Source organism: Mesocricetus auratus, unplaced genomic scaffold (assembly GCF_017639785.1).
Source record: "Mesocricetus auratus isolate SY011 unplaced genomic scaffold, BCM_Maur_2.0 Super-Scaffold_100003, whole genome shotgun sequence".
Taxonomy (NCBI): Eukaryota; Metazoa; Chordata; class Mammalia; order Rodentia; family Cricetidae; genus Mesocricetus; species Mesocricetus auratus.
The window spans coordinates 119,702,376-119,726,279 of NW_024429188.1; the positions used below are offsets into that span (position 1 = coordinate 119,702,376).

The following is a 23,904-nucleotide window of genomic DNA, read 5'->3' on the forward strand; positions in this document are numbered from 1 at the left end:
AAAGAAGACTGGCTCAGACCAGCTAGGCTGCAAAGAAGACCCTAAGACCAGACCAGCTGCCTGTTAGAATCAGAAACCACTTGGACTACCTGGAGGAGGTTTAGACCAAATGAATCACTTGAGATACTCAATCTGTGGAATTGCTTACAGGCTGTGCAGCGTGCTTTCCCAGATTCCTAGTTTTTGTGAGTTGTCACCTGTGCTGTGGTGGGTTTTTGGAGATGTAGGTGCCTGAGTCATTTTGGCTCCTTATAAGTAACTCCAATAAAACTCATTGGTTCTCCAAGTTGGACTTTGGTGGTATCTGTACTTTGGTCTGTTATGTACTCCCTCTCTGGGTTTAGTAGATATGTGTGTTGCATCTCACCAGGAAAAGTTTTGTCACAATGCTGACCGTAAGGCTAGCCCAAGATGGACTTGCTGAACACACATGATGAATGATCTGGTGGGTCCTGTCCCCTTCAGGAGAAATGGAAACTGAAGGTTCTGTACATCTCAGAAGTCATCTGAACCCTTATCTCAGCAGAACAGCTTAACTACAACATCCTGTTTTCTTAACAAAAGTCCCCTTGTTCATATCCTGCTATCCTAATGACCAGAAGTCCCCCACAAATTTTTTTTGCTCACAGCAGTTTCTTTTCACATGATACTTTCTCACACAACTAAGACCATCCTATAAAACTCCAAACTCCCATTTTGTGGGGTTGTTCTACCTCCCTCCACTTGGAGACAACTTGGCAGTTCATGCCTTGAATAAAAACTGAAGCCTCAGTGCAGCTTGGATGATTTGGTTCTCATTAGGCCTCACACTAACTTGCAATGAGAGTGTTTCTTCCATTTCTTCATGATAAACTAGGGATCACTGCATATTAGAAGACTCTATGTGTAGGGTAAAAAGTCTGAGCTCACATCTGGGCTTTGAAAACCCACCAGTCCCTGAATTCAAAATCCTAACAATCCCTGGGCTTGCCCCAAGCTCAGAACTTTAAATTCCACCTTGCAAATCTAAATCTCTGCCCCCCCAAGAAACCCTATGTAAACCCTACCTCCCTTTTAGTTCCTCATTGCTTCCCTCCTAAACAGAGGATGCTAGCCTCTTGTATTTTCTCAATAAATCTTGTGTGAGGTTTGTTGTATGGACTGACTTTGTGGAATTCCTTGGCTCCCAACCACCATGATGCTTTTTCCATCAGAGCTGTAACACTTGAATTGGGGAAACATTTTCCCTTAGAGCTGCAACACTTGAATTGGGGAAACATTTCCCCTTAGACCTGTAATACTTACTGTAACAGACCAACAGAAATTCACCCTGCCCCAATGTTCCTACTGGCATTTGGAAGGAAACAATTATTGGTATTGAGTTAAGTTAAGAGAAACTTTAATGTAGTATGTAATCTAGGAAGGATATTATGATTCTAATGATGGTAGGTCTCATGTGACTTAGGTTTTAACACTGACACTACTGGTCTTACTATATAGCTAGTCATATATTATCAGGCTTGAAGGTTATTAAGGATAGCTTCTTCCATAACCAGCAGGTTGTAAAACCAGGAACTGAAACTGTGGGGCTTTGATTACTGATCCAAAGAATGGGATCTGAGTACCTTTGGCTGTGGGTATATTACATTTTGCATTCTGAACTGTTGGGAAGATCACAAGATTACTATCTAGTCAGGGGCTTTCTGGTAAAGAACAAAGTCATTCTTGCAAATTAATCCAAATGAGCCTACCAATCACCAGGACAGGGAAATACCCCTGGGAAAGCTGCCTGTTCTAGAAGCTTAGAAAATAGTACACAATCAGAGCTGGAGAGACTGCTCAGAGGTTAAAAGTACTGGATGCTTTTCCAGAGGACCTGAGTTCATTTCCCATCACCCACATGGCAGCTCACAACTGTTTGTAACTCCACTCCTAGAAGATTAACACACACAGGGTATACAGACACACATGTAGGCAGAATACCTATTCACATAAAATAAAAATAAAGGTTAAAGCCGGGCATTGGTGGCACACGCCTTTAGTCCCAGCAATTGGGAGGCAGAGGCAGGTGGATCTCTGAGTTTGAGGCCAGCCTGGTCTACAAAGTGAGTTCCAGTACAGCCTCCAAAACAATACAGAGAAACCCTGTCTCGAAACCCCCCCAAAAAAATAAAAAAATAAAAATAAAGGTTAAAAAACATAAAAAAGTAGTATACAATCTGCCTCAACATGTATGTTGGCATAATGGTCTCTAGCCATTCTCCACTTACTCTTCAGAGTGTTTCATGCTATTCTGTAATAAACTCTATTTTCTACCCAATCCTCTGTTTATCTCATCAATATTCAACAGAGATCCAAGATTTGGCAAGCAAAGTCAAGATACAGGTAACAAGTCTGAATTCGGGGATTAAAGGAGAATTCGCTAATATCTGTATCTAATAGTCTCTTCAAATACATTCAGTAACAAACCAAAATTTTCATGTAAAGCAGGTTTATTTTAGCAGCTCCCTTTTACATTATACATATTTATTTTCTAACATAGGTTATTTTGGTATATTTTGCATAGATGGCATATTTTCTAACTCTTACAATTGGCTTTTTCATTTGTTATTTTGGTATATTTTGCATAGATGGCATATTTTCTAACTCTTACAATTGGCTTTTTCATTTGCTGCTTGCTGCTGCCTGGCTTGAAGAAGGGGTAGTAAATAAAATACACTTGAGGGAAACATGAAGCAGAATTTAACTTCTCAATACAACTTTACTTAGATCCAGACTTCACTGTAAGATTTTCTTCTTCTTCTTTCTCAAATCCTGAGCAGACAAGAGATCTTCCCTTGGGATATTGAGCACAACACTTACGAAGTTCTTGGATGACAGACTGACACTTTGATTCCATATAGTTGTTGGCTGAAAAACAGGCAACTCTTAGTAATGATCTCATAGAACTAGGACGGTACAAGGTAATTAAACATTTTCCACTTAGCACCTAGAAGGAAGATATACCCAACTCTATTGAATTCTTTCTGATTTAGAATCTGTCAACAGGTCAAAAAGTAAAAGGAGAATTCATTAAAAACTATCTAAAAATCTAACAACAAATCACAATTTATAAGTGGTTGAAATCTATTTTAACATGTAATTTCTGTTTCAGTCAAGTGCCTTTCAGAGTAGTTTTTTATATTAGTAGCCATTAGTCCCATTTTGTAATTTGATAAATTAAAAAATGCATACAACCCACATTTTCATAGTTTCATAGCAAACTGCAGCTTGAATGTCATATTTAATTCCCCCTCTTATGCAACAAAACTGGGAGCTAATAATGTTTTTTTTTAGGTTTTGAAGGGGTTATAAAACAAAGGTAAGGTGACCATGGTGTGTGCTTTACTATGGGTTCTAAGGCTGAGAATGCCAAGACCAACACCTGTGGATTGCTTAGTTCCTGCATTCCTCAATCTTCAGCTCAGAACTCAGTGATCAGTTGGCCTCCGTGCTCATTCTTGAGTCACTAGAGATACAGTATGTGGCCAGGGCATTTTCCAGTCTTCCAGCTATGCAGACTGAGGGCCTCCAATGAGTCCTCACTTATATACATATATAAGTGGTGGCTCAGGCTGGCTGTATATACCAAAAGCTCTTGGAATGGGGAACAGCATACCCTTTAGCCAGCCAACCTGATCTAGCTTAGGGAAAGTTCCATAGGCTGATGAAGATAATACATATTCTGCTGCTGTTGGACAGTATATTCTGTACAAGTCTTTTAAGTCTATTTGATCTATAGTGTATTTTAACTCATAGTTTATAAGTGCCCATATTAAAAAATAAGATCTTGTATGAATATCTATGAGTGAATCTCAAGATTTTAGAAAAAACAAAAGCAAGCCAAACTCAAAACTAATAGATGGAGAGAAAATAAAAACAAAGTATAAAATTAATGGAGAACACAAAAAATTAATTTAACAGTTGACTTTTTAAAAAGATAAACAAAATTGACAAGCTAAACTAATGAAAAGAAAGAAGACTCAGTCTCAGATTAATAAAATTAAAATCCAAGACAGTGGCACGGAGCTATAGTCCAAAACTACCCAGGAGGCTGAGGCAGGAGGATCTCAAATTCAAGACCTACCTGGGCTGTGGAGTGTGTTCAAAGCTAGACAGGATAACTTCAAAGTTTAAAAAGTAATATGAGAGCCGGGCGTTGGTGGCGCACGCCTTTAATCCCAGCACTCGGGAGGCAGAGGCAGGCGGATCTCTGTGAGTTCAAGACCAGCCTGGACTACCAAGCGAGTTCCAGGACAGCCTCCAAAGCCACAGAGAAACCCTGTCTTGAAAAACCAAAAAAAAAATAAAAAAATAAAAAGTAATATGAGATATTCAAGTATAACTCATTGTTAGAATGTTTGCACAAGGCACCATGTTCAATTCCAGTGCCACAGCAGCAGCAATAATAACAATAATAATTGCAATAATAATAATAGGAGACAAAAGGAATTTTACACTAGAAACAACTGAAATAATGAATATTTTGAAAATTGATATATCGATAAATTTATAAGTCTAAGAAAATGAACAAATTTCTGCATATATAACCTATAAAAATTGAACCCCAAAATATGAAAAATCTAAATAAATTAATAGCAAGCAATGAGAATGAAAGTATAATAAAAAAAAACTCCCATCAAAGAAAAGCACAAACCCTGACATATTTGGTAGTGTGGATTGAATTTAGGGTTTTATACAAGCCATACAGATGCTTTACAACTATGAGTGCGGGAAGAGGGGAGGGAAAGGGAACTGGGATTGACATGTAAAACAAGCTATTTAAAATTAAAATAAAAAATGATAAAAAAAGCAATTTATCAAAATAATTTTTCTTTAAAAAAATAAAAAAAATAATAAAACAAAAAAACTAACACCAATGGTCCACAGACTACACCATAAAATAGAAAGGGAAAGTGTGGGGCTGGAGAGATAGTTCAGCAGTTAAGAGCACTGGCTGCTATTCTAGAGGACCTGGGTTTGATTCACAGCATCCATATGATGGCTCGCAACTGTCTGTAGCTCCAGTTCTAGGCGATCTAAAAACCCTCTTTTGTCCTCTGTAGGCACCGGGCACACATGTGACACACAGACATATGTGCATGCAAAATACCATATACAATAAAATAAAGGGAAAGAATTCTTTCATATTTATTCTACAAACCAATATCCTTTAATGAGCATACATGTAGAAAGCCTAAGTTAAGTATTTTAAAACTTAATTCAGTGACACCAACGATAAGAGATTGTTTCATTTCAAGGATGCAAATATGGTTTAACATACAGAAATCAATAAATACAATATATAGAGTCAAAACAACCACACTAACACCTCAATAGATGTAGAAAAAAGGCATTCAATAAAATTCAACATCCTTTCATATAAAATAACCCTAAAGAAACTAGGTATAATAGGGTTGTATCTTCACATAACAAATGCTAAATATAACCTATAGCCAATATCATACTGAATAGGGGAAAACTGAAAGCAATCTTTTCCTCTAGAAAAGGGTTTCCATTCTCTCTACCTTTACTTAATATAGTACTTAAAATGTTAAGCAGAGAAATCAGGCAAGAGAAAGAAATAAAATAAATACAAATAGGAAAGCAGGAAGTCAAATTATTCCCATTTAAAATACTATTATATACTTAGAAATGCCTAAGACTCCATCAAAAGCTTTAGGACTGATAAAGTCAGCATAGTATCAGAATACAAAGTAAACATATAGAAACCAGTAGCTTTTCTATATACTAATAAACCCACTAAAGAAATAAATCAGGAAAACAATAACCTCAAAAAGTAAAATGCCTATGAACATTCCTAAGAAGGTCAAAAAAAAGATCTTTCAATGAAAATTATGAAACACTGAAGAAGAAATTGAAAACATTGGGAAATGGAAAGACCTCCCATGTTCATAGATGTGTAGGATATTGATAAAATGACTCAATGTAATCACCACTAAAATGTCAATAATGTTTTTCAGAAAACTAGAAAAAATATTAAAACTTATATGGAAGAGCAAAAGACCTCGAGTAGCCAAAGCAATCTTGAGAAAAATTAATGGAATGCAACAGAGGGTCCAGAAGTAAACTGTTGTGGGATTTTGATCCATTTAGCCAATGATTTTTGGGGCAGCAAGCCTATACAACAACTTAAAAGCTGAAGGATAGGGTCTCAGGCATTCTTGCTCTGGCTCTTGCTTGGCATGAGGGAGATCCAAATGTCAGCGAGGCAGTGCGGGATCAGCGGCAGCTTCATCCCTTCTATGTATTTTGTGAGTTTGTCCTTTTCAGTGCAATTCTTAATAAATCCATTTTATACCTTTGAGTTCACGTATTAGTAAATCACACAGGTATAGCCACCTGAATTTTGAAACAGATGCCCCAAACTTGTTGGAATAGGTTGGCTGGGGACCAAACTGAGGACCACATGAATACTAGGCAATTAGTTCTCCACTGAACTAATTCCTAGTCCCTGAGGTCTAGTATTAAAACCTCTCTCTCTCTCTCTCTCTCTCTCTCTCTCTCTCTCTCTCTCTCTCTCTCTCTCTCTCTCTCTCTCTACATATATATATATATATGTATGTGTGTGTGTGTGTATGTATATGAGATAGGCTGTCACTTTGTAGTCCAGGCCAGCCTTGAACCTGTTTTCCTCCTGATTCTATTTCCAAGGTATTGGGATTATGAGTATGCACTATCATGCTTGGCTCTTTCTGTTTGTGTATACAAACAGTGTTTATGCTGGAAACTAGGGCCCAGTACATTCTGGGCAAGTGCTCTATCCCTGAGCCACAACCTCAATTCCAAACCAGTCTTTTTATAGAAGGACTTTTTGCTTAGCTCAGTAATTCTTAACTGTGCTTGTGCATTAAAATCACTTGTTTAGCTTTGTAAAATGATTCCTGTTCAGACCCTACTTTCAGGACGTCTGCTTTAAGTGTGCTAGACAATTTTTTAATATTCTTCAGGTACAGTTGGGAGGCAAAGGCAGGTGTGGAACTCTGAATTTGAGGTCAGCACAGTCTACAAAATGAGTTCCAGGGTAGCCAGGGTTGTTACACAGAGAAACCCCCATCTCACAAAACAACAACAAAAAGTTAGGTAATTCTAATGTACAAATGGAACTCAAGAACCCATAGCTTATATGTGTGGTGGACAGAACCCTTGGGGTTTTGCACAAGTTAGGCAAGTGCTCTACCACTGCATTCTCCCATTCCCTATATAACACCACTTTTAATATTCTAAACATTTCATGATACAATGATGAAAATATTTATGATTAGTTAATTATAGAGATGTTACATTTAAAGTTAATAAAAGTTGCTGATAACATAGTTTCTTATAGTTAATTGACAGGTAAAGTTTCAAAATATTATTTTTAAAAAATCTATATACTACCTTGTAAACATTTCTGTATTTCACAGGCTTGTTTCTGGCATGGATCCTTTTGTGGCATATCCAGAAAACTAAAACAAAAAAAAAATTATTACAATTTTGCTTTTTTAGTTATAAAGACCTTGATGCCTATTTACTTGGAATTTTCTTCTGGGGAAAGTAGAATGACCGCATAATTGCTGGAAAAAACAATTGTTCTAAAAATACTTTCTTAATTGATAGGATGAGTCAACTATTTTTATATTTCCATCTCATTAAGTATGGAAGATATAGCATGAAAAATTTCAGTGTAGTCATCTTGAATATTGTAAACAAATGTTTAAATGACACCACAGTTTTAAATGCCTGGCCCAATGCCTGGTTCTATGATTCACAAAAGAAACCCTTGGCAAATGATTAAACTTCTTAAACACCTTTTTCTTTCACTATTCATGTCAATAGGAATTATACGTACCTCTAAGAACTGATGAAAGGATAATCATGATAAAATATATAAAATGCACAGAACAGTAACTGGGAAGCAACAAGAACTCAATACATAGTACGCTATTATACCCAAGTGCTTTTTGTTTGTTTTAGACTGATATCAAACTCCTGAGGTCAAGTGATCATCCTGCCTCTGTCTTCCAAATAGCTGGGATTATAGGCATGCACTATTGGTCTGGGTCCAAGACTTACTTTAAAAAGAAAAACCTTACTTTAATATACATAAATTGTCATGACTGCTTTAATTCAGGAAATTCTTTACAAGTAATATAAACACTTTCCCAGGAATTAGCAATGTTTGTTGCTATTACCTCTTGAGAAAAGTGCCAATTAAAGTTAATACCATCTTTTGAGCTCAAATGGAAGCCAAAATATGTAAAATATTTGAAATCAAAGAATTTAGATTCACAAGGTTTTGATGAGAAACTTGCAAAAACAATTCAAAGACACAGTTTCAAAAAGAAAGGCATAGGAGCCTTTGAAGCTAATTTCATCAGTACAAATAACCCTTTTCTCCCAGAACTCCTTAAGTTCTCAGTAGATCCAAATTAGGTCAGTACTGGAATGGAAAACACTAAAGCAAAACCTCAGATATTTACAGGATGGAGGAAAGAAAGGCAGGTGAATTTGCTGAAGCGGAAATAAGTGGCAAGCACATGTTGATGCTGATAGAAGCTGCTCTCTTCTCTTTAAATCAGTACCAAGTCCTTGGTGGTGAGGGCATTTGTTCTGTAGCAAACGCTGATTTTTGTGAGATTCACCAGATCCCAGGTTCAGCCGATGAAGTCCATTAAAAGTTCTATGGCAATTTCCAAAGGAGTCAATTTCAAGTTACATTTCCTGACTAAATGCTTTTGTTGCCTTGATTACTGCCCTGTGTAACCCTCTCTCTGTAGTGTCACTAGCAGTGTTCTTCATGGCCCTTCCTAAACATCTTTAGTTTTTCAGACTACTTCTTCCCCACCCGGTGCCATGGGTTGGAGCACTGCAGTGGTGAATGATGTGATTGCCATATAATGAATAGAACAGAGGAGCATATCTTCCTAGAATTCCAGCACCTGAAAAAAAAATCATTCAAATCACTACAACTGAATAGAGTGAAAACAAAGAAGGGAAAGGAGAAAACAAAATAGAAACACATACCAGGTTAATCATCAGGCAAAAGTTTAAGCAGTAGTTCCTGTACTCCCCTGACCTGTCAGAAAAAGCAAAGTTTATATTCTGTTGTAAGATCCCATGTACAAGGGGGAAAATGACTGAGCAAAATGTGTACCATTAAATGATGCTGAATCTGCCACAAGCGAGAGTTGTTATCCATGTAGCGCTCCTCTGGGTAGAGTTGCCACATGAGAGGTAGTTGGGAAGTAAGAAGGTGACTTGGCTTAGTTGCATCACCTAAGGGAACCTGAACTTGCTGGACTCGAGCCTTTATGAAACTTGTCTCCTAATAGGAACGATCAAAAACAAAACCAAGGACATCAGAATACAGAGACTACACAGAAACCAGGTTACTTGAAAACAAAAGCAAAAAAAAAATTTTAAATGAAAGCAGTTACCTCTTCCACCACAGCTACCCATGTGCGCTGATATTCGTCGCGGTAGACACCTTCTTGGTGAACCCAGAGATGATCGGGTGGAGCCCCCACATCCTCTCTTGCCATTCTGGGCTTTGGGTTCCAATTCTAGCCCTGCTTTTCTCCACCTAAGCCTGCAGCATCCGCGCACAGGACACAGGTGTGACTTTTGAGGTTTGGATGAACTCACTAGTGAGCAAGGTGACCTGGGACTAGCCACCACCAACCAGAACCAAGCCTCATACATGTCTATTTGTGCAACCTAAACATATCAAATGTCATTTTAAGCTTTCTGAAAATGAAACTGAATTGACACTAAAGCAAATCCTAGGTAATAATAACTTTCTATGGCAAAGCACTCAAGAATTCTAAATTCATTCCGTGGGGAGGTAAGATGAGAACTGCAGGAGGCTGGGTACTGGTTTCCCTCCCTCTTTTGCATCTACAAAGCAGCAGTCAATGGTAGTGTGTTAGCAATAGAAAATGCACAAAAGTGTACCTAAGGACATGATTTCGGCAGAAAAGTCGTGAAACAGACACATGCAAGCTATGTTCCTCATATAAAAGCCACTCTTAAGCAGTTTACATTTTAAAAAAGTTTCTAAAATGAGATTAAGTTTGTTATAAGGGCAAAGGAAACATCTATCATTTTATTTAAAAAGTTGTTTATACTAGCAAGGCTTATCCAGAAAGGGATTTTCATTTTAGGAAAAATAGTGTAGTTTCATTATTTTCTGAAAGCAAATAATAGCCATCCACCTAGCTCCCTGGTTCACTTAAGCAGGATGTCACAGAAGCCTGCTTTTCCAAAGGCACAGTTGTAAATTTTTATTCTATGAATTAGAAGGTCAAAAATATCTCTCTGCTCTCTAAGAGATGTAAATAAAGTAGAGTTTTCAGAGTTTTCGGTGGCAAGGAAACTCTCCATAATAGTCCTATGCCCAGCTTTGGATCTCATAATTTCAATTCATTTTACAATCTTGTAGAAACCACTCATACCATCATAATGCAGATTCACTATATTCCTACCGTTAATAGGGCACAAATAAATCAGTGGGTACCTGTCCCACAATAGAGGTCCCCGTTCCTAATAAATAGCTATTAGTGGGAAAGGAAATGAAGCATAGTTTGGGAGATTGTTACAGTCTTCAAAGTGATACTGTCCAGAGCAAATCAGATGTCAATCATGATATGAAATAAGAAGAAGCAAGAAATAAAGGAATGAAGCTAAACCTAGTCCCTTTTTCAAGGATACCATCCTGAATTTGATTTTTTCGCTTTAATGCCATTTTTTTTTGTCTACCCCTAAAAGGAAAGTATTGTTTCAAAATGGGTATGTTGGTCCATGCTTGAAATCTGAGCATGCCAGAGCCTGAGCAAGGTTCAGGCCAGTCTGGGCTATATACATATAGTAAGTTTGAGGCCAACTAGCATACATAGCTAAGCTCTTGGTTAACTACATAAGGAGACCCTGTCTCAAAAAATGAGAGGGGGGGGGTCACAGTTTTGTGACAAATAAATAGGTATGATAGTTATCCATTTATTCCCTGAGTGATTGTAACTCTGAACCTCTTACATGTTCCCTTTTTCAACTGGATGCACTCTGTCATTTCCAACTTATTTATGATAGCATCCTTTCTCCTTAGCCAAACCCTACTTTCTGTATGGCAATATCACCTATTTTGTACACTCAAAAATTACAAGTTATCCTACATTTCTTCTTCTCATTCAGTTGATACACCCAATGTCATCAATTCCAGCAAATATTACCATTATCACTGTATCCAAACCAAAATTTCTTTCAAATACTAGGGTTGTTTCAAGCTGCATACCCTTGCTCTGCCTTTCTATCTGCCTAAAATGCATGAGTCTCCAGGTATACATTTTGTAAGACATTTTTTTCATTTAGCAAGTATTCTGCCTCTCTTGTAGAGCTTTAGAAATATATACAACACCCCCAGTAAATTCCAATATAAAAATAAAAATGAGTGTGTACACACACACACACACACACACACATTTTTAAAAAGCAGGAACCAACTGTTAAGGGTTTCAAGACAATCTCAACTTCATAGATAGGTCCTAGCAACAACCAACATGTTGACATTTAAATTTCTTTTGAATAAAAACAAAACTTTATTGGTCATACTGACATTGGAAGGAAAGAATTTCAGTGGAAGAGAGGGCAGATAGCATGTGATATTCTGAATTACTGAGACACTACAAAATATTCTCAGAAGAAAGGCAGCATAATGTGCTGTTGTGACCTCCAAAGGTTAACAGGCTGGGCACTGACAAGATGAGCCTGGGAACAACACTTAGGCACATTAGCCTGGATTTCTGTGTGCTATCATTCAGAGCATAATGGCCCAGAGAAAGCCAACTGCAGTAATCAAGGGACTGATAAGCCACCACATAATGATGAAAACACCTTCAGTATATAGAGGCAAAGGCTAAGCAAAAGGGATGTAGATCAAAGTCTATAAAAATCACATGTTGGATGAATGGAACATCATTTCCATAAATGTGATTCATTAGAACACTTGATCCCAACATTTTCCTTGGTCAAATAAGTTTGGGAATATTGGAGATTATAAAATCATATTAGTATAGTAAAAACTCCAACAAAGTTATAGTGTATAGAGATTTTATATAGTTTAACATTTCCCAACTTTATTTGACTAGAGAACATTTTGGCATATAGTATTTATTCACAAAATTGAAGATTCTCCAAACTAAGGAATATCTTAAAAATGCAGGATAAATTTAGTTACAAGATACAATACAATACATGGAATATAAATCTATGCGATTAAACTTTAAGTACTACCAGTTTTAGACACAAATGCATCTCAAAATATGTTTGTATAACTTCACAGCTATAATATCCACTAAAAGAGATGGCCTCCATAGAAGATGCCTTGATTCCAAGTGCCATATTGACCTAGACACATTATTTTTTGTTTGTTTGTTTTTTTTTTTTTTTGGTTTTTACGAGACAGGGTTTCTCTGTATTGTTTCGGAGGCTATCGGTCCAGCCTGGCCTCGAACACACAAAGATCCGCCTGCCTCTGCCTCCCGAGTGCTGGGATTAAAGGCGTGCGCCACCAACGCCCGGCTAGACACATTATTTTTAGACATTTTGTAAATCAGGTTCTAAATGAATGACAGAATACAGAAGAACTTTCTTTGGTTGAAATTTAAATAAAACCATCTTTTTTTCCTTTACAGAAAGAATGGTTTTGTGTGTTTTTCTTCTTTTTTTTCTGAGACAGGTTTCTCTGTGTAGCTTTGTAGTCCAGGCTGGCCTTGAACTCAGAGATCCTCCTGCCTCTGCCCTCTGAGCGCTGGGATTAAAGGTGTGCACCACCACTGCCCAGCTTGTAATTTTTCTTTACAAGAGTATGGTTTGCTTTAATTTTGAGGTATTTGAGTTTTTAAATAGCATTAATAAGTTGAACATGTGAATTATTTGACGCCATTTAATATCCTCATCCAATTATAATTTCAGTTGCCAAAGAACACAGACCCAGGTATCAGCTTGACTGATGAATGAATCTTGCTTGTGCCACTTAGAAGCTTTGTGACCCTCAGACAACCTAATCTTTCCCTGAGGTGTAAAATTATGAGCATATTGACTGCAGTGGTACTTATTAAACACTTCTCATATGTTTAACATATGTTTAGGTGCCTGGTGGTGGTGGTAGTGGTGGTGGTGGTGGTGGTGGTACACACCTTTAATCCCAGCACTTGGAGGCAGTAGCAGGCTGACTTCTGAGTTCAAGGCCAGCATGGTTCACAGACAGAGTTCCAGGACCCCCAGGATTGTTACACAGAGAAACCTTGTCTTGAAAAACAAATGACAAAACAAACAAAAAGCAAAAACAAAAATGTATGTTTAGGCACATTGACCCATTTGATCTTCATGGGATGCTATGAGATGGGCATTGGTATTATTCCCAATTAAAGATAATGAAAGTAAGACACAGAGAAATTAGATAGCCAGTACACTAATTCACATAGCTAGAAGTTGCAGAACTTGATTCCAGTTAAGGCAGTTTGTACACACTATGTATATAAATTCTTAGTAGAGTCTTTAGCATATAAGCTTGCTATAATGTAATCATTATTTCCCTCTCTGGTCAAATGTTTGGAGCTATAAAAGGTAGCATGAACATTCTAGACTGAGACTGACTAAAAACCAGTAAGAGTATATTTCTTCTTGAAGGTGGCTAAACAAATTGATAAATTCAAAAATATCCCTTAAGCAAATGTAGTAAGATGAGCAGTCCTTGCTGCCCCACCAAGGCAGGACATGTTAACTATGGACAATAGCTGAAAATATATGACATAAAATTGAAAGTTAAAGAGAAAATGCAGATAGGTTCAATTACACCCCTGCTGTTTCTCCAACCTTTATCATTATGAAACTTAATCATGGAAAGATGTGGCATAAGTATAAGGTAAAAAAGAGAGGTTGTTGGCATATATATTGCACCACAGTGCCCTAGATTTGGGACAGTATTAGTGGGGAGACTTGGGTTGGAACTGACTTGGGAGACAAGAGCAAAGCATCAGCACCTCTTCAAGTACTGCCATACCTGTCTGGCTTCCAGAGGAAACTTATAATTTCCTAGAATTAGTTACTTGATGTGATACATTCAAACTTGAATAAAAAGTGAAGTCCTTCTCTCAATCTTTCTTTTACTGTATCAAACAAACATACATCTAAAGGCTTCTGTAAAAAGTAACAACAAGCAAACTGGAGTTACTTTTTCAGACACAGCAAAACACTGTTTCTGTAAAAGGTTACTCACATGAATATAATGTTTCTTGGACTAATTACTCCTCCTCCAGAACAGCTAGGCTAAAACTTCCAGGTCCCCCACCCCGGGACACTCAAGCAGGGATCGCGACTTGAGCCCAGGACGAATCAAGGGGCATCCCGAGCCGAGGTCACTAGAACCGAAGTTAGGAAGTCAGGCCAGCAGCCGGAAGTGGTCCAGAGAGATTCAAGGGCTGTGACTTGGAAATAAAACAAAATAAAATAAAACCTTAACTGTTTTAGGACCGATTTTCAAAAGAGGCCGTTGTTCGCGGCGATGTCGCCCCAAAGAGCTGTCTGTCCCTGATGCGTGTAGGCCGCGCAGGGTTTTCCTTATCAGGCGGGCAAAATGGGCGACAGCAATATGGAGGTGTCTGCCCTTGCTCCTGGGAGCTGCTCACAGCACACGTCTGCCCCGGCGGAAAAACACCGCCTCCCCGCCACCCAGCCGCCAAGCGGCCTGAACTGCCGCGCAGACTGCCTTTGCCAGCCAACACCCAGCGTCCCAGGGCTTCGCCAGTCCAAACCAACCCGAGAGTCTCGCAGGTACTGCTAAATAGGCACCGCCTCCGCGCCCCAGGCTCCGCCCTCGTGGAACCCGCGCGGCTAGGCCAGGCCTGGGCGGAGCATAGTGCGCTGGGGCTGGGAAGGCTGCGTCACAGAGCACGTCGTAGGCCAGGCTGCTGTGGGCCCTAGACGGACGTGAGTGCAACTGACAAAGATGGCGGTGCAGGTGGTACACGCTGTGCAAGCGGTTCATCTTGAGTCTGACGCTTTCCTAGTTTGTCTCAACCACGCTCTGAGCACTGAAAAGGAGGAGGTGATGGGTCTATGTATAGGGGAGGTAAGTAGGTCCGCCAACCCTGCTGAAATCCTGAAGTACCCAGTGGTCCCTGAAGAGGCTGGTAGGTCACAGGAACGCGATTTGGGTCCTTTGCGTTTTCTAATGCTGTCTCGGGATCCTTTTCCTCTGGAGACCTCTGATCCATGCTTACGCTCCTGCAAACCCTAAGCGGTACACGGGGGTGGGGGTTATGACCAAAGCATCAAATCAGGCCAATAACACATTCTGGATATAATGAGGGTATCGATGTATGAGAAAACAAGCACCCCACCGCCACCAGTTTTCTCTATGGAAAGCAGGCCATCACTAAAGCATTTTAATAGTACTCAGGTCAGAAGGGTTTCGTGGACTCCAAAGTCTCTGTTGAGGCAAAATGATACAGAGGTGTGAAACTAGATGAGGAAGTACAGTGAGTGTAGTAAAGTGCTTACATTGAATTCTCCAGTCTTTCATACTGTTGTGTGTGAACATATGACCTATTTTTCATGTAAATTTGCATACCTATAACCAAATAATGTGTCAGTAATGTTTTCTGCTCTTTCCTACTCCAGTTGAATGATGATATAAGGTAAGACTATATTTGTTTACTTACATCATATTAGAATCTCTAAACTGATTATTAGTGAAGAGCTGTAACAAACTTCGGTAATAGTGTGTGTGCTTTGTATGTTATCATAGTACAGAGCACCCTCAACAATACAATCTGAGTTCCACCACAGTCCTAAAGTTTCATTTTAACTTTATATATTATTTGAGATATTTAAACTCCCATGTGGAAAAATCTGACTGAAAGAACCAACATCATATATGAACCTGTAAAAAGTTCTTATAAATAGAATTTTGTTGGAGCTCCAGGAGCCCAATTGGTTACTGCATGATATGTCCATGAATAGAACTTTGTTGACTGAAATAAAAATAGCTATCAATATACTTGCCATTTAGTTCTATTGATTTCCATTTTCTTCCTTTGTACTTTACATTCTCCTCTGAAATGTCAGGGATATGCCAGTAACTTTCATTATAGCAGATAGTGTTCACAGATTGAGATGATTTTCCCTTGTTGATCCATTCCTTCATCTAAATCGTCAGTGGATTTCTGTTCACTACTCCCCCCCCCCCCCTGTAAACCCTATAGGGATCCTAGAGGTTCCTAGTAACTTGAAAGCTTGAGAGATGATAAAAATCTTTGGGTCCCCTTTGTTTAAACTGCAAAGCATAGCTTGTTGTTTATCAGGCCCCCTCCTTAATAACTGGAGTCTAGTCTGTTCCCCTTCCCCTTCTTTTGTTTCAACTAAGGTTGCATTGCAAAAACTGTTTATCTTATTTTTCCTTGACTCCCTTTTCTATTCCAAACCCCAGTTCCCCCTTTTCTAATCTATCTCCAATAGGAGTGACTCCAAATTCACGTACACTGGGACTGAAATGCGCACAGTTGCAGAAAAGGTATGTATGATAAAATTTTGCATGATGGAAATTTGCAGTTGGGGAAGAATTTCTGCAGTCTGTTTGATGGCTTCAGCCAGGATATTTAATCTACTTTGTAATTGTGCAGCATGTTTTCTTTTCTGCTAAAATCAGATAAAAAACTCACTAGAATGGGTCCTAGTTAGTTTTTGTTCTTTGTAGGAACTTTACTTGATCAACAGGAATAATGTGATCAACATTACTCTGATTCTCCCACTTTCCTTAAGATTTTGAGGTTGGGTTCATATTCTTTTTACCTTTTTACCCACTCCCAAATGGTCTATTCATACTTCCCATAGGAAATCTATTGATGGTGTTATGATTTTTAGACCACTGTCTTTTCTCCTGAGTGTGCACTCCCACCCCATTTGTCCTGCCATTTTCTAAGCTAATTTATAAAAACCAGTTAGGTTTTCCTTCAATATATCAGAGCCTAATGATTCTGTAAACTACAATAAAAATACTTGTTTCTTATCCTTTTTCCAAGCTATTAGGCAAAACATCTACTTATTATCTTTATATACAAACTTCACTATAACCACTTAAGCCATCTTCCTGTGTTAAAAATTTCTAGAGGATCAGAAGCAATAGAATTGAGATCTCTTTCTTTCCCTCTCTATGATATTTGTTATAAAAGGCAATTTATAGGATGTCTTTCCCAGTTGGGGAGCTGGTGGTTCAAAATGACTTTCTGCATGCTGCAGAGTGAGATGATTCATATTAGCTAAACTGACAAGCTGGAAGCCTCTGCTCAAGGAGGATAAGTAAAGCAGCCCCAATCCAGGCCTGGAAGCTCCCTGGTGTGCATCTGCTGGGCATCTCCAGTGGACGTCTCTGAATTCTGTTGGCCATGAGTGATGATGACAGTGCTACACACACTGCTTCAGGAAGGATGGGACTAGGCTTCCCAGTCAGGCTTTCTCTTCCTTTTCTTTAATTCTGCCTGGGCTCCCAGACTACTTTATGGAGAATCCACACCCAGGGAGGGACATTCCCCTCTTACTCTCCTGTAAATCAGTCCTCTCTGAAAATGATGCTGGAATAGGCACACCAGAAGTGAACTTCCCTAATGTTACCATAGGCATCTCTCAATCCAGCCAAGTTGACAACCCAGATTAACTATTACACTTCTATTTAAAAATAAATGTTACAGGAGCTGGAGAGATGGATCAGAGTTTAAGAGTACCCAGCCACATGGTGGCTCCTTACCATCTATAACTGTAGTCCCATGGGATCTGATGCCCTCTTCTGGTGTGCAAATGTACATGCAGACAAAACACTCATATACATAAAGTACATAAATAAATATTTCTTTTAGAAAAAGTCACATTAGACTACAAATGCTATACTTAAATCATTCTTATTTTCAAAAAGGAAAAATCTACTTATTCTATGTCTTCCTTTATCACTACTCTTTTGTAAAGTTTTTTCTTGATTTTAGCCTGTCTGTATACCAATAATAGTTCTTATTAGCAGCATATAAAAATCTGGTCTGATGATCTTTTTATTTGGAGTTTGTTATTTTTAATAGTTGCTAATGTATATGAATTACAGTTGCCATTCTTTTGCTTCCCACTTAATCCACCTTTTATATTACATTATTTGTTTTATCTTTTCTGTTAATCAAATATATTTTATTATTCTATTTTGACCTTCCATTTATTTTAATATTCTTTTATGTTTTAATTGTTCTCCTACATATTACAATATGTAGTCTTCATTTGTTATATTTAATACAACTACTTTTACCATCTCTCCAACAATACAATTTTGTTATATCTTAATAAACTCACTATAAGTTGAAAATATCCTAGACCCCCAAGTGTATAATATACTTAAAGTACCAAACACCCTAGCACACTGTGCAGTATCCATTGTTTATCTTCATGATTGTCTGGCTTACTGAAAACTGCAGTTCAGCATTGCAAAAGTCTATTATGTTACATGTTTGTCGACAGCCCAGGAGAAAATTTAAATTTGAGGTACAGTTTCTGCTGAATGTATACCATATCTCCATCAATGTAAAGCTGAAAGATCCTTGGTTGAACAATCATAAGTTGGGAAGTATTTGTACTAAAACTTTAGAACATTTTTTTATTTTAATTTTTACCCTACTACCTTTTGGATTATTGTCATGCATTTTAATTCTATATGTATTTTAAGCTTTATTTAGCATCGCTATTACATTTTTGTACACTGTATTCATGGTGTTTATACAAATATTTTATGGCACTTAATCATTCCTTCATTTTTTGGAATTATCTTTCTGTCTGAAGAACTGTAACATTTCTGTCCTGATACTATATTCTTTGTATTAGGCATCTGAAGATGTCTTTATTTTGTTTGCAGTTTAAAGGATACATTCTTTTTTTTTTACTTTTTTAAAAATTTTAATTTTAAATAGCTTGTTTTACATGTCAATCCCAGTTCCCTCTCCCTCCCCTCCTCCCGCACCCCCCCACCATCCCCCCCCACCATCCTCCCACCCTATTGCCAATTCCTTCCACCTAGGGGATATCTAGAGTCTGCCATTTCACTCAGGGTATTGAGTATAGAATTCTTAGTTTTCATGTATTTTATTTTAGTTTTCTAAGATATAATCTTTGGGATTTCATAGTTTCTGTTGAAAATTCAGTTGTTTGTCTCATTATTCTTTGAGAGGGGATATATCTGTCTCTGCTCCTAGTTTTATTTTTCTTCTGCTCTATGCCCACCTCACATTGTACTAGTTGCTGGTAAGAAACTCTAAATGGCTGGGCATTAGTGGCGCACACCTTTAATCCCAGCACTTGGGAGGTAGAGGTGGGTGGATGTCTATGAGTTCCAGACCAGCCTGGTCTACTGAGCGAGTTCCAGGACAACCTCCAAAGCAATACATAGAAACCCTGTCTCAAAAAACAAACAAACAAAACAAAAACAAAACCCAGCAACAACAACAAAAAAGAAAATCATAAATGAAATATGGCCCCTGCTTTTGAGAAGCTTGTATTCTAGTACAGGAGAAAAGTGTGAAAATAAATAGAACACAATGTGTGTTGTAGTGGAAATAAGTGCATATCTGTTATGAAAGAATACATATGAGGGGAAAATGATTAGATATTTGTAGTATGGTCAGGAACTTAATATGAAAGAGCTTACTAGGTAAAAATATTTACACAGAAGGGAGAATGTGTAAAAAGCCACTGACCCCCAAAATAGGAACACATGATTTATGGAAACTCTAAGTAACTGAATCATACAAAGGCATAACAACCTTCTGAGATATAAGCTCTCTAGAACTGTGTTGTGTTTTCAACAAATTATAAAGCCAGGTGGCTGACATCTGTAATCTCAGCACTCAAGAGACCATGGAAAGGATTAATGTAAGTTTCAGGCTAACCAAAGCTACATAGTGAGTTGCATATCTTGGGCTATAGAGTGAGACCTTGTCAAAAGACAAGAATAAAAAGAACAGGTTATTCCTTAAGTAACATTTTATTTATTAAAAGAATAGTCAGTATTTGCTATGCAAATGATACCTTCTCTTGATTTTTGTCTATTAAGGATAGTTTTTCATACCAAAATGCTGACTGCTCTCTTAACTATATTCACATTTTCTTTAGTAAGTAACTACAGCAAAAGGATGAAAATAATGTTAATATAAAGGTATATTTTATTTAGTTCTAATGTCTAAAGTATTTCAATATACAGTCAATATTTAAGAAATATTGAGATATTTTACATTCTTCCCCTTCTCTTTTTTGTATTAAACCTTTTAATAACAGTGGGTATCATATTTATGGCTCATTTAAAATCAGACTTGACATATTCTAAGAGCTGTGCCTAATGGATTTTATATTATATAGTAGAGAGGTCATAGCTTATGACAAAAATTTCCTCTCAGATTTCATCTCTTTTTTTCAGATTTCATCTTTGTCTTGCTACTTGTTTCATTGAAAGCCAGCTGCCCTACCCGATCCCAAACTTGAACCATTTCACAGCTCCTTATGTCTTCTTTGCCTTTTTTCTCTAAACTATTCTAAATGTTGGCACCCCTCTTGATATAGGCCCAGACCTGTGGCTCCACTCTCCATACATTTTTTTTTGCTGCCTCACGAAAATTTTGATGATTTCCAAACTGATTCTGCTTGAGCCTAAGCTTAAATACTACCAGAAAATCATTTCCATATTTAATTTCCATCCGGTTCATCCTGAAATCAACTACATGACATTAGAAACTGTGTATATCCTTTCATTCTGTCTTTTCTTAGTCTTGCTATCTTCTATTCTACCTCAAGTCCTACAATTACATCATTTAACCAACCTGTCTCCCAAACATTTTATTCACACTTTACCTCTTCTGTAGCTCTTATACCCACTTGGCAACTGTAGGAATTCTATATGTCCACAGGCATCCATCAACAAATATATATATATGTATATATATATATTTGCCTGCTTTCTCTATGAATATTTTTTCTAATATAAATTACTCTTCCTCTAAACATTGACTTTCTTCACAATTTTAGTGTAGTTTTATGTATTATACTTTCTCCTTAACCATATTATTAGCATTAGAACTCTGTTTTATATTACTTCAAATGAAAATGCATTTTGCACATATTAGATGATTATTCAAAAAGTACATCCTTGATCTAAATACTCTGAAATATATATATACATATATATATATATATCTTGATTGGGATATGATGCATTGAAAACGTTTATTAACTAAGAATAGTTATGTATGCTTGTAACTGCAGCACTTGGAAGGTACAGGTAGGAGGATCTGGAAGGAGTTCAAGACCAGCCCCAGCTATCCCGCTACCCAGCAAGTTGGAGGCCAACTTGGACTTGAAACTGTCTGAAAAATTGTGTGTGTGTGTGTGTGTGTGTGTGTGTGTGTGATTGCATCATTAATAAGAAAAGCAACAGTTTTTAAAATTGAAATTCTCTACTGCCACTTTAATACTTACAGGAAATTGGAAAAAGAAGTATAATTGGCCAGAGAGAGAAATAACCATTTCTTTGGATTTTCCCTTAGATGGATACCATCAGAATTGTTCACATCCATTCTGTCATCATCCTGCGACGTTCTGACAAGAGAAAGGACCGTGTAGAAATTTCTCCAGAGCAGCTGTCTGCAGCTTCAACAGAGGCAGAAATATCCTTACTAATACATTAGATGGGTTATGTGTGGTGGGATTTCTGGGCCACACTGATGCAATTGCTCTAGTCATCTTACTTAAGGTAGTTTCATAAATTTTCTCCCTGGTGAATGTTCCCTACGTTTCATATTAACCCTTTTGATCTGATTATTTGGTTAATCCTCTCTCTCTCTCTCTCTCTCTCTCTCTCTCTCTCTCTCTCTCTCTCTCTCTCTCTCTCTGTGTGTGTGTGTGTGTGTGTGTGTGTATTCAGGTATTGTTTCTTAAATATTTTCTACCTTTAAAAATTTTACTTTATAAAGTAGTTTCCATATGATATTTTCCTACATGCTTATGTTCAGTTGACCCTCTGTCCACTCCCTCTTTTTGTTTTTTGAGACAGGGTTTCTCTGTGTAGCTTTGTAGACCAGGCTGGTCTCAAACTCACAGAGATTCACCTACCTCTGCCTTCCGAGTGCTGGGATTAAAGGCATGTACCACCACCGCCTGGCTCAATATATTTTCTAACTCCACCAAATTTTGATTATCCATTCATTAGTTGATGACATCTAAGCTGCTTTCATTTCCTTGCTGTTGTGAATAGAGCATCAATGAGCATGAATGTGCAAGTAACTCAGTAGTTGGCTATAGAGTTTTTGGAATATATGCCTGGGAGTGGTGTAGCTGTGTCATATGGTAGTAATATTTGAGTAATATGTTTGAGGAGACTTCATACTGATTTCCATCATCATGGTACTAGTTTACACTCCCACCAGTAGTTCCTTTTCCCCTACAACCTTGCCAGCATTTGTTGTAATTATTTTCTTTCTTAACTAAGTTTTATGTATATGAATGTTTTGTTTACATATATGTATGTGCATCATGTGTTTACCTGGTGCCTGAACAGGTTAAAGGGCATTAGATCCCCTGGAACCAGCGTTACAGATAAATGACTGTGAGCCACTATTTAGGTGCCGGGGACAAAACCTGGATCTTCTGCAAGAGTAACAAGTAATCTTAACCACTGAGCCATCTATCCAGGCCTGTCACTTGTTTACTTGATGATAGCCATTCTGACTAGGTTGTGAGTTCTGGGGATGGAACATAAGGCCATGCACTTAAAAAGCAAGTACTTTGTAAACCAAGCCATCTCCTCATCCCAGGTTAATCAGAATTTCATTTCCTCATTTCTTTTATCAGAAGAAATAAAAATTTTGGACAGTCATGCTTATAAATGTCCACAGGACCCAGGGTAAAACACCACAACAGTGAGCTGTATAGGTAGTCCCTTTTGCCTACCATCATATTTTCTAAATATTGACTTTATTCCTCCATGCCCTTACAGTTTTTCTAATTTCTAGGTGGTTCACTATCTCTGAAGAGATTAGTCTATGAAACTTTCCCTCAGAAGATGCAATGAGGAGAACTGAACACATTATTTCATGTTAAAGATAACCAAAGAATGATTTGTTTCCTGTAGTTTGAATTCCATACCTTATTTATGGCACATTAACTTAATATCAGTGCCTCTAGTGGTTTATTGTGCTGCTGGATTAAGTTAATCTTGTCCTGGTTCTATCTGTGCATAGAACTGGAGAAAATGAATTTTAAAGTATTTCTTGTACTTTTTTATTTTGGAGTTTTTAATAGAAGGTCTTATTCTGTAGCCTAGACTGTTCTTGCCTCTACTTCCTGAGTGCTGGGATTGCAGATATCAACTGCCATCACACCTGGGTCCTTTGTATACTTTTCAGAGTTTACACTATGTATGTATACTACTTATATTTAAATTTTACGATTTTTGTCATCTATAGGTCCATTTTGGTTTTGGGTGTTTTTGTTTGTTTATTTGTTTTTTTGAGACAGGATCTCTCTGTAGCAACCCTGGCAGTCCTGGAATTCACTCTGTTAACCAGGCTGGCCTCGAACTCACAGGAGATCAGCCTACCTCTGTCTGCTGAGTGCTGGGATTAAAAGTGTGCACCACCATCTCCCAGTTTATAAATCTATTTTGTAATAAATTGTTAATACTGAATTTAACATATTTCTATATTAACAATTCATTGTTTTTGATTTTTCGAGACAGAGTTTCTCTGTATAGCTCTGTCGGTTTTTAGAACTCACTCTGTAGACCAGGCTGGCCTTGAACTCAGAGATCTGCCTGCC

At 37.7% G+C, this 23,904-nt stretch overlaps 3 protein-coding genes across 8 annotated transcripts in view; 1 reads left to right on the forward strand and 2 right to left on the reverse strand.

The window, feature by feature from the left end:
- Positions 1-2,453: 2,453 nt before the first annotated feature.
- On the reverse strand, positions 2,454-14,912 carry Cmc4 (C-X9-C motif containing 4). Of its 4 annotated transcripts, none has more exons than XM_040744814.1 (3): positions 14,833-14,912; positions 7,420-7,487; positions 2,454-2,889 (listed from the first exon to the last, which is right to left on the reverse strand). In XM_040744814.1, exons 2-3 carry the CDS (start codon positions 7,475-7,477, stop codon positions 2,741-2,743), a joined length of 207 nt encoding a protein of 68 aa, XP_040600748.1. In that variant the 5' UTR covers positions 7,478-7,487; positions 14,833-14,912; the 3' UTR covers positions 2,454-2,740. The 4 variants fall into 4 exon arrangements, with proteins under 4 accessions (XP_040600748.1, XP_012981744.1, XP_012981743.1 ...); XM_013126290.3 differs by lacking the exon at positions 14,833-14,912 and adding an exon at positions 14,537-14,672; XM_013126289.3 differs by lacking the exon at positions 14,833-14,912 and adding an exon at positions 14,294-14,432.
- On the reverse strand, positions 8,818-14,432 carry Mtcp1 (mature T cell proliferation 1). Its single transcript, XM_005087518.4, has 5 exons — positions 14,294-14,432; positions 9,459-9,610; positions 9,176-9,346; positions 9,046-9,097; positions 8,818-8,960 (listed from the first exon to the last, which is right to left on the reverse strand). Exons 2-4 carry the CDS (start codon positions 9,561-9,563, stop codon positions 9,050-9,052), a joined length of 324 nt encoding a protein of 107 aa, XP_005087575.1. The 5' UTR covers positions 9,564-9,610; positions 14,294-14,432; the 3' UTR covers positions 8,818-8,960; positions 9,046-9,049.
- Positions 14,913-15,007: 95 nt separating the features above from the next.
- Positions 15,008-23,904, forward strand: part of Brcc3 (BRCA1/BRCA2-containing complex subunit 3) — a 30,797-nt gene continuing 21,900 nt past the window's right edge. For 2 of the 3 annotated variants that reach the window (XM_013126284.3, XM_013126285.3), the window contains exons 1-4: positions 15,019-15,145; positions 15,697-15,713; positions 16,534-16,588; positions 21,636-21,755. In XM_013126284.3, the coding sequence (XP_012981738.1) occupies positions 15,023-15,145; positions 15,697-15,713; positions 16,534-16,588; positions 21,636-21,755 (315 nt within the window). In that variant the 5' untranslated portion in view covers positions 15,019-15,022. Of the gene's footprint in view, positions 15,146-15,696; positions 15,714-16,533; positions 16,589-21,635; positions 21,756-23,904 lie in introns of all 3 variants that reach the window. The other variant, XM_013126286.2, reaches the window with a different exon arrangement.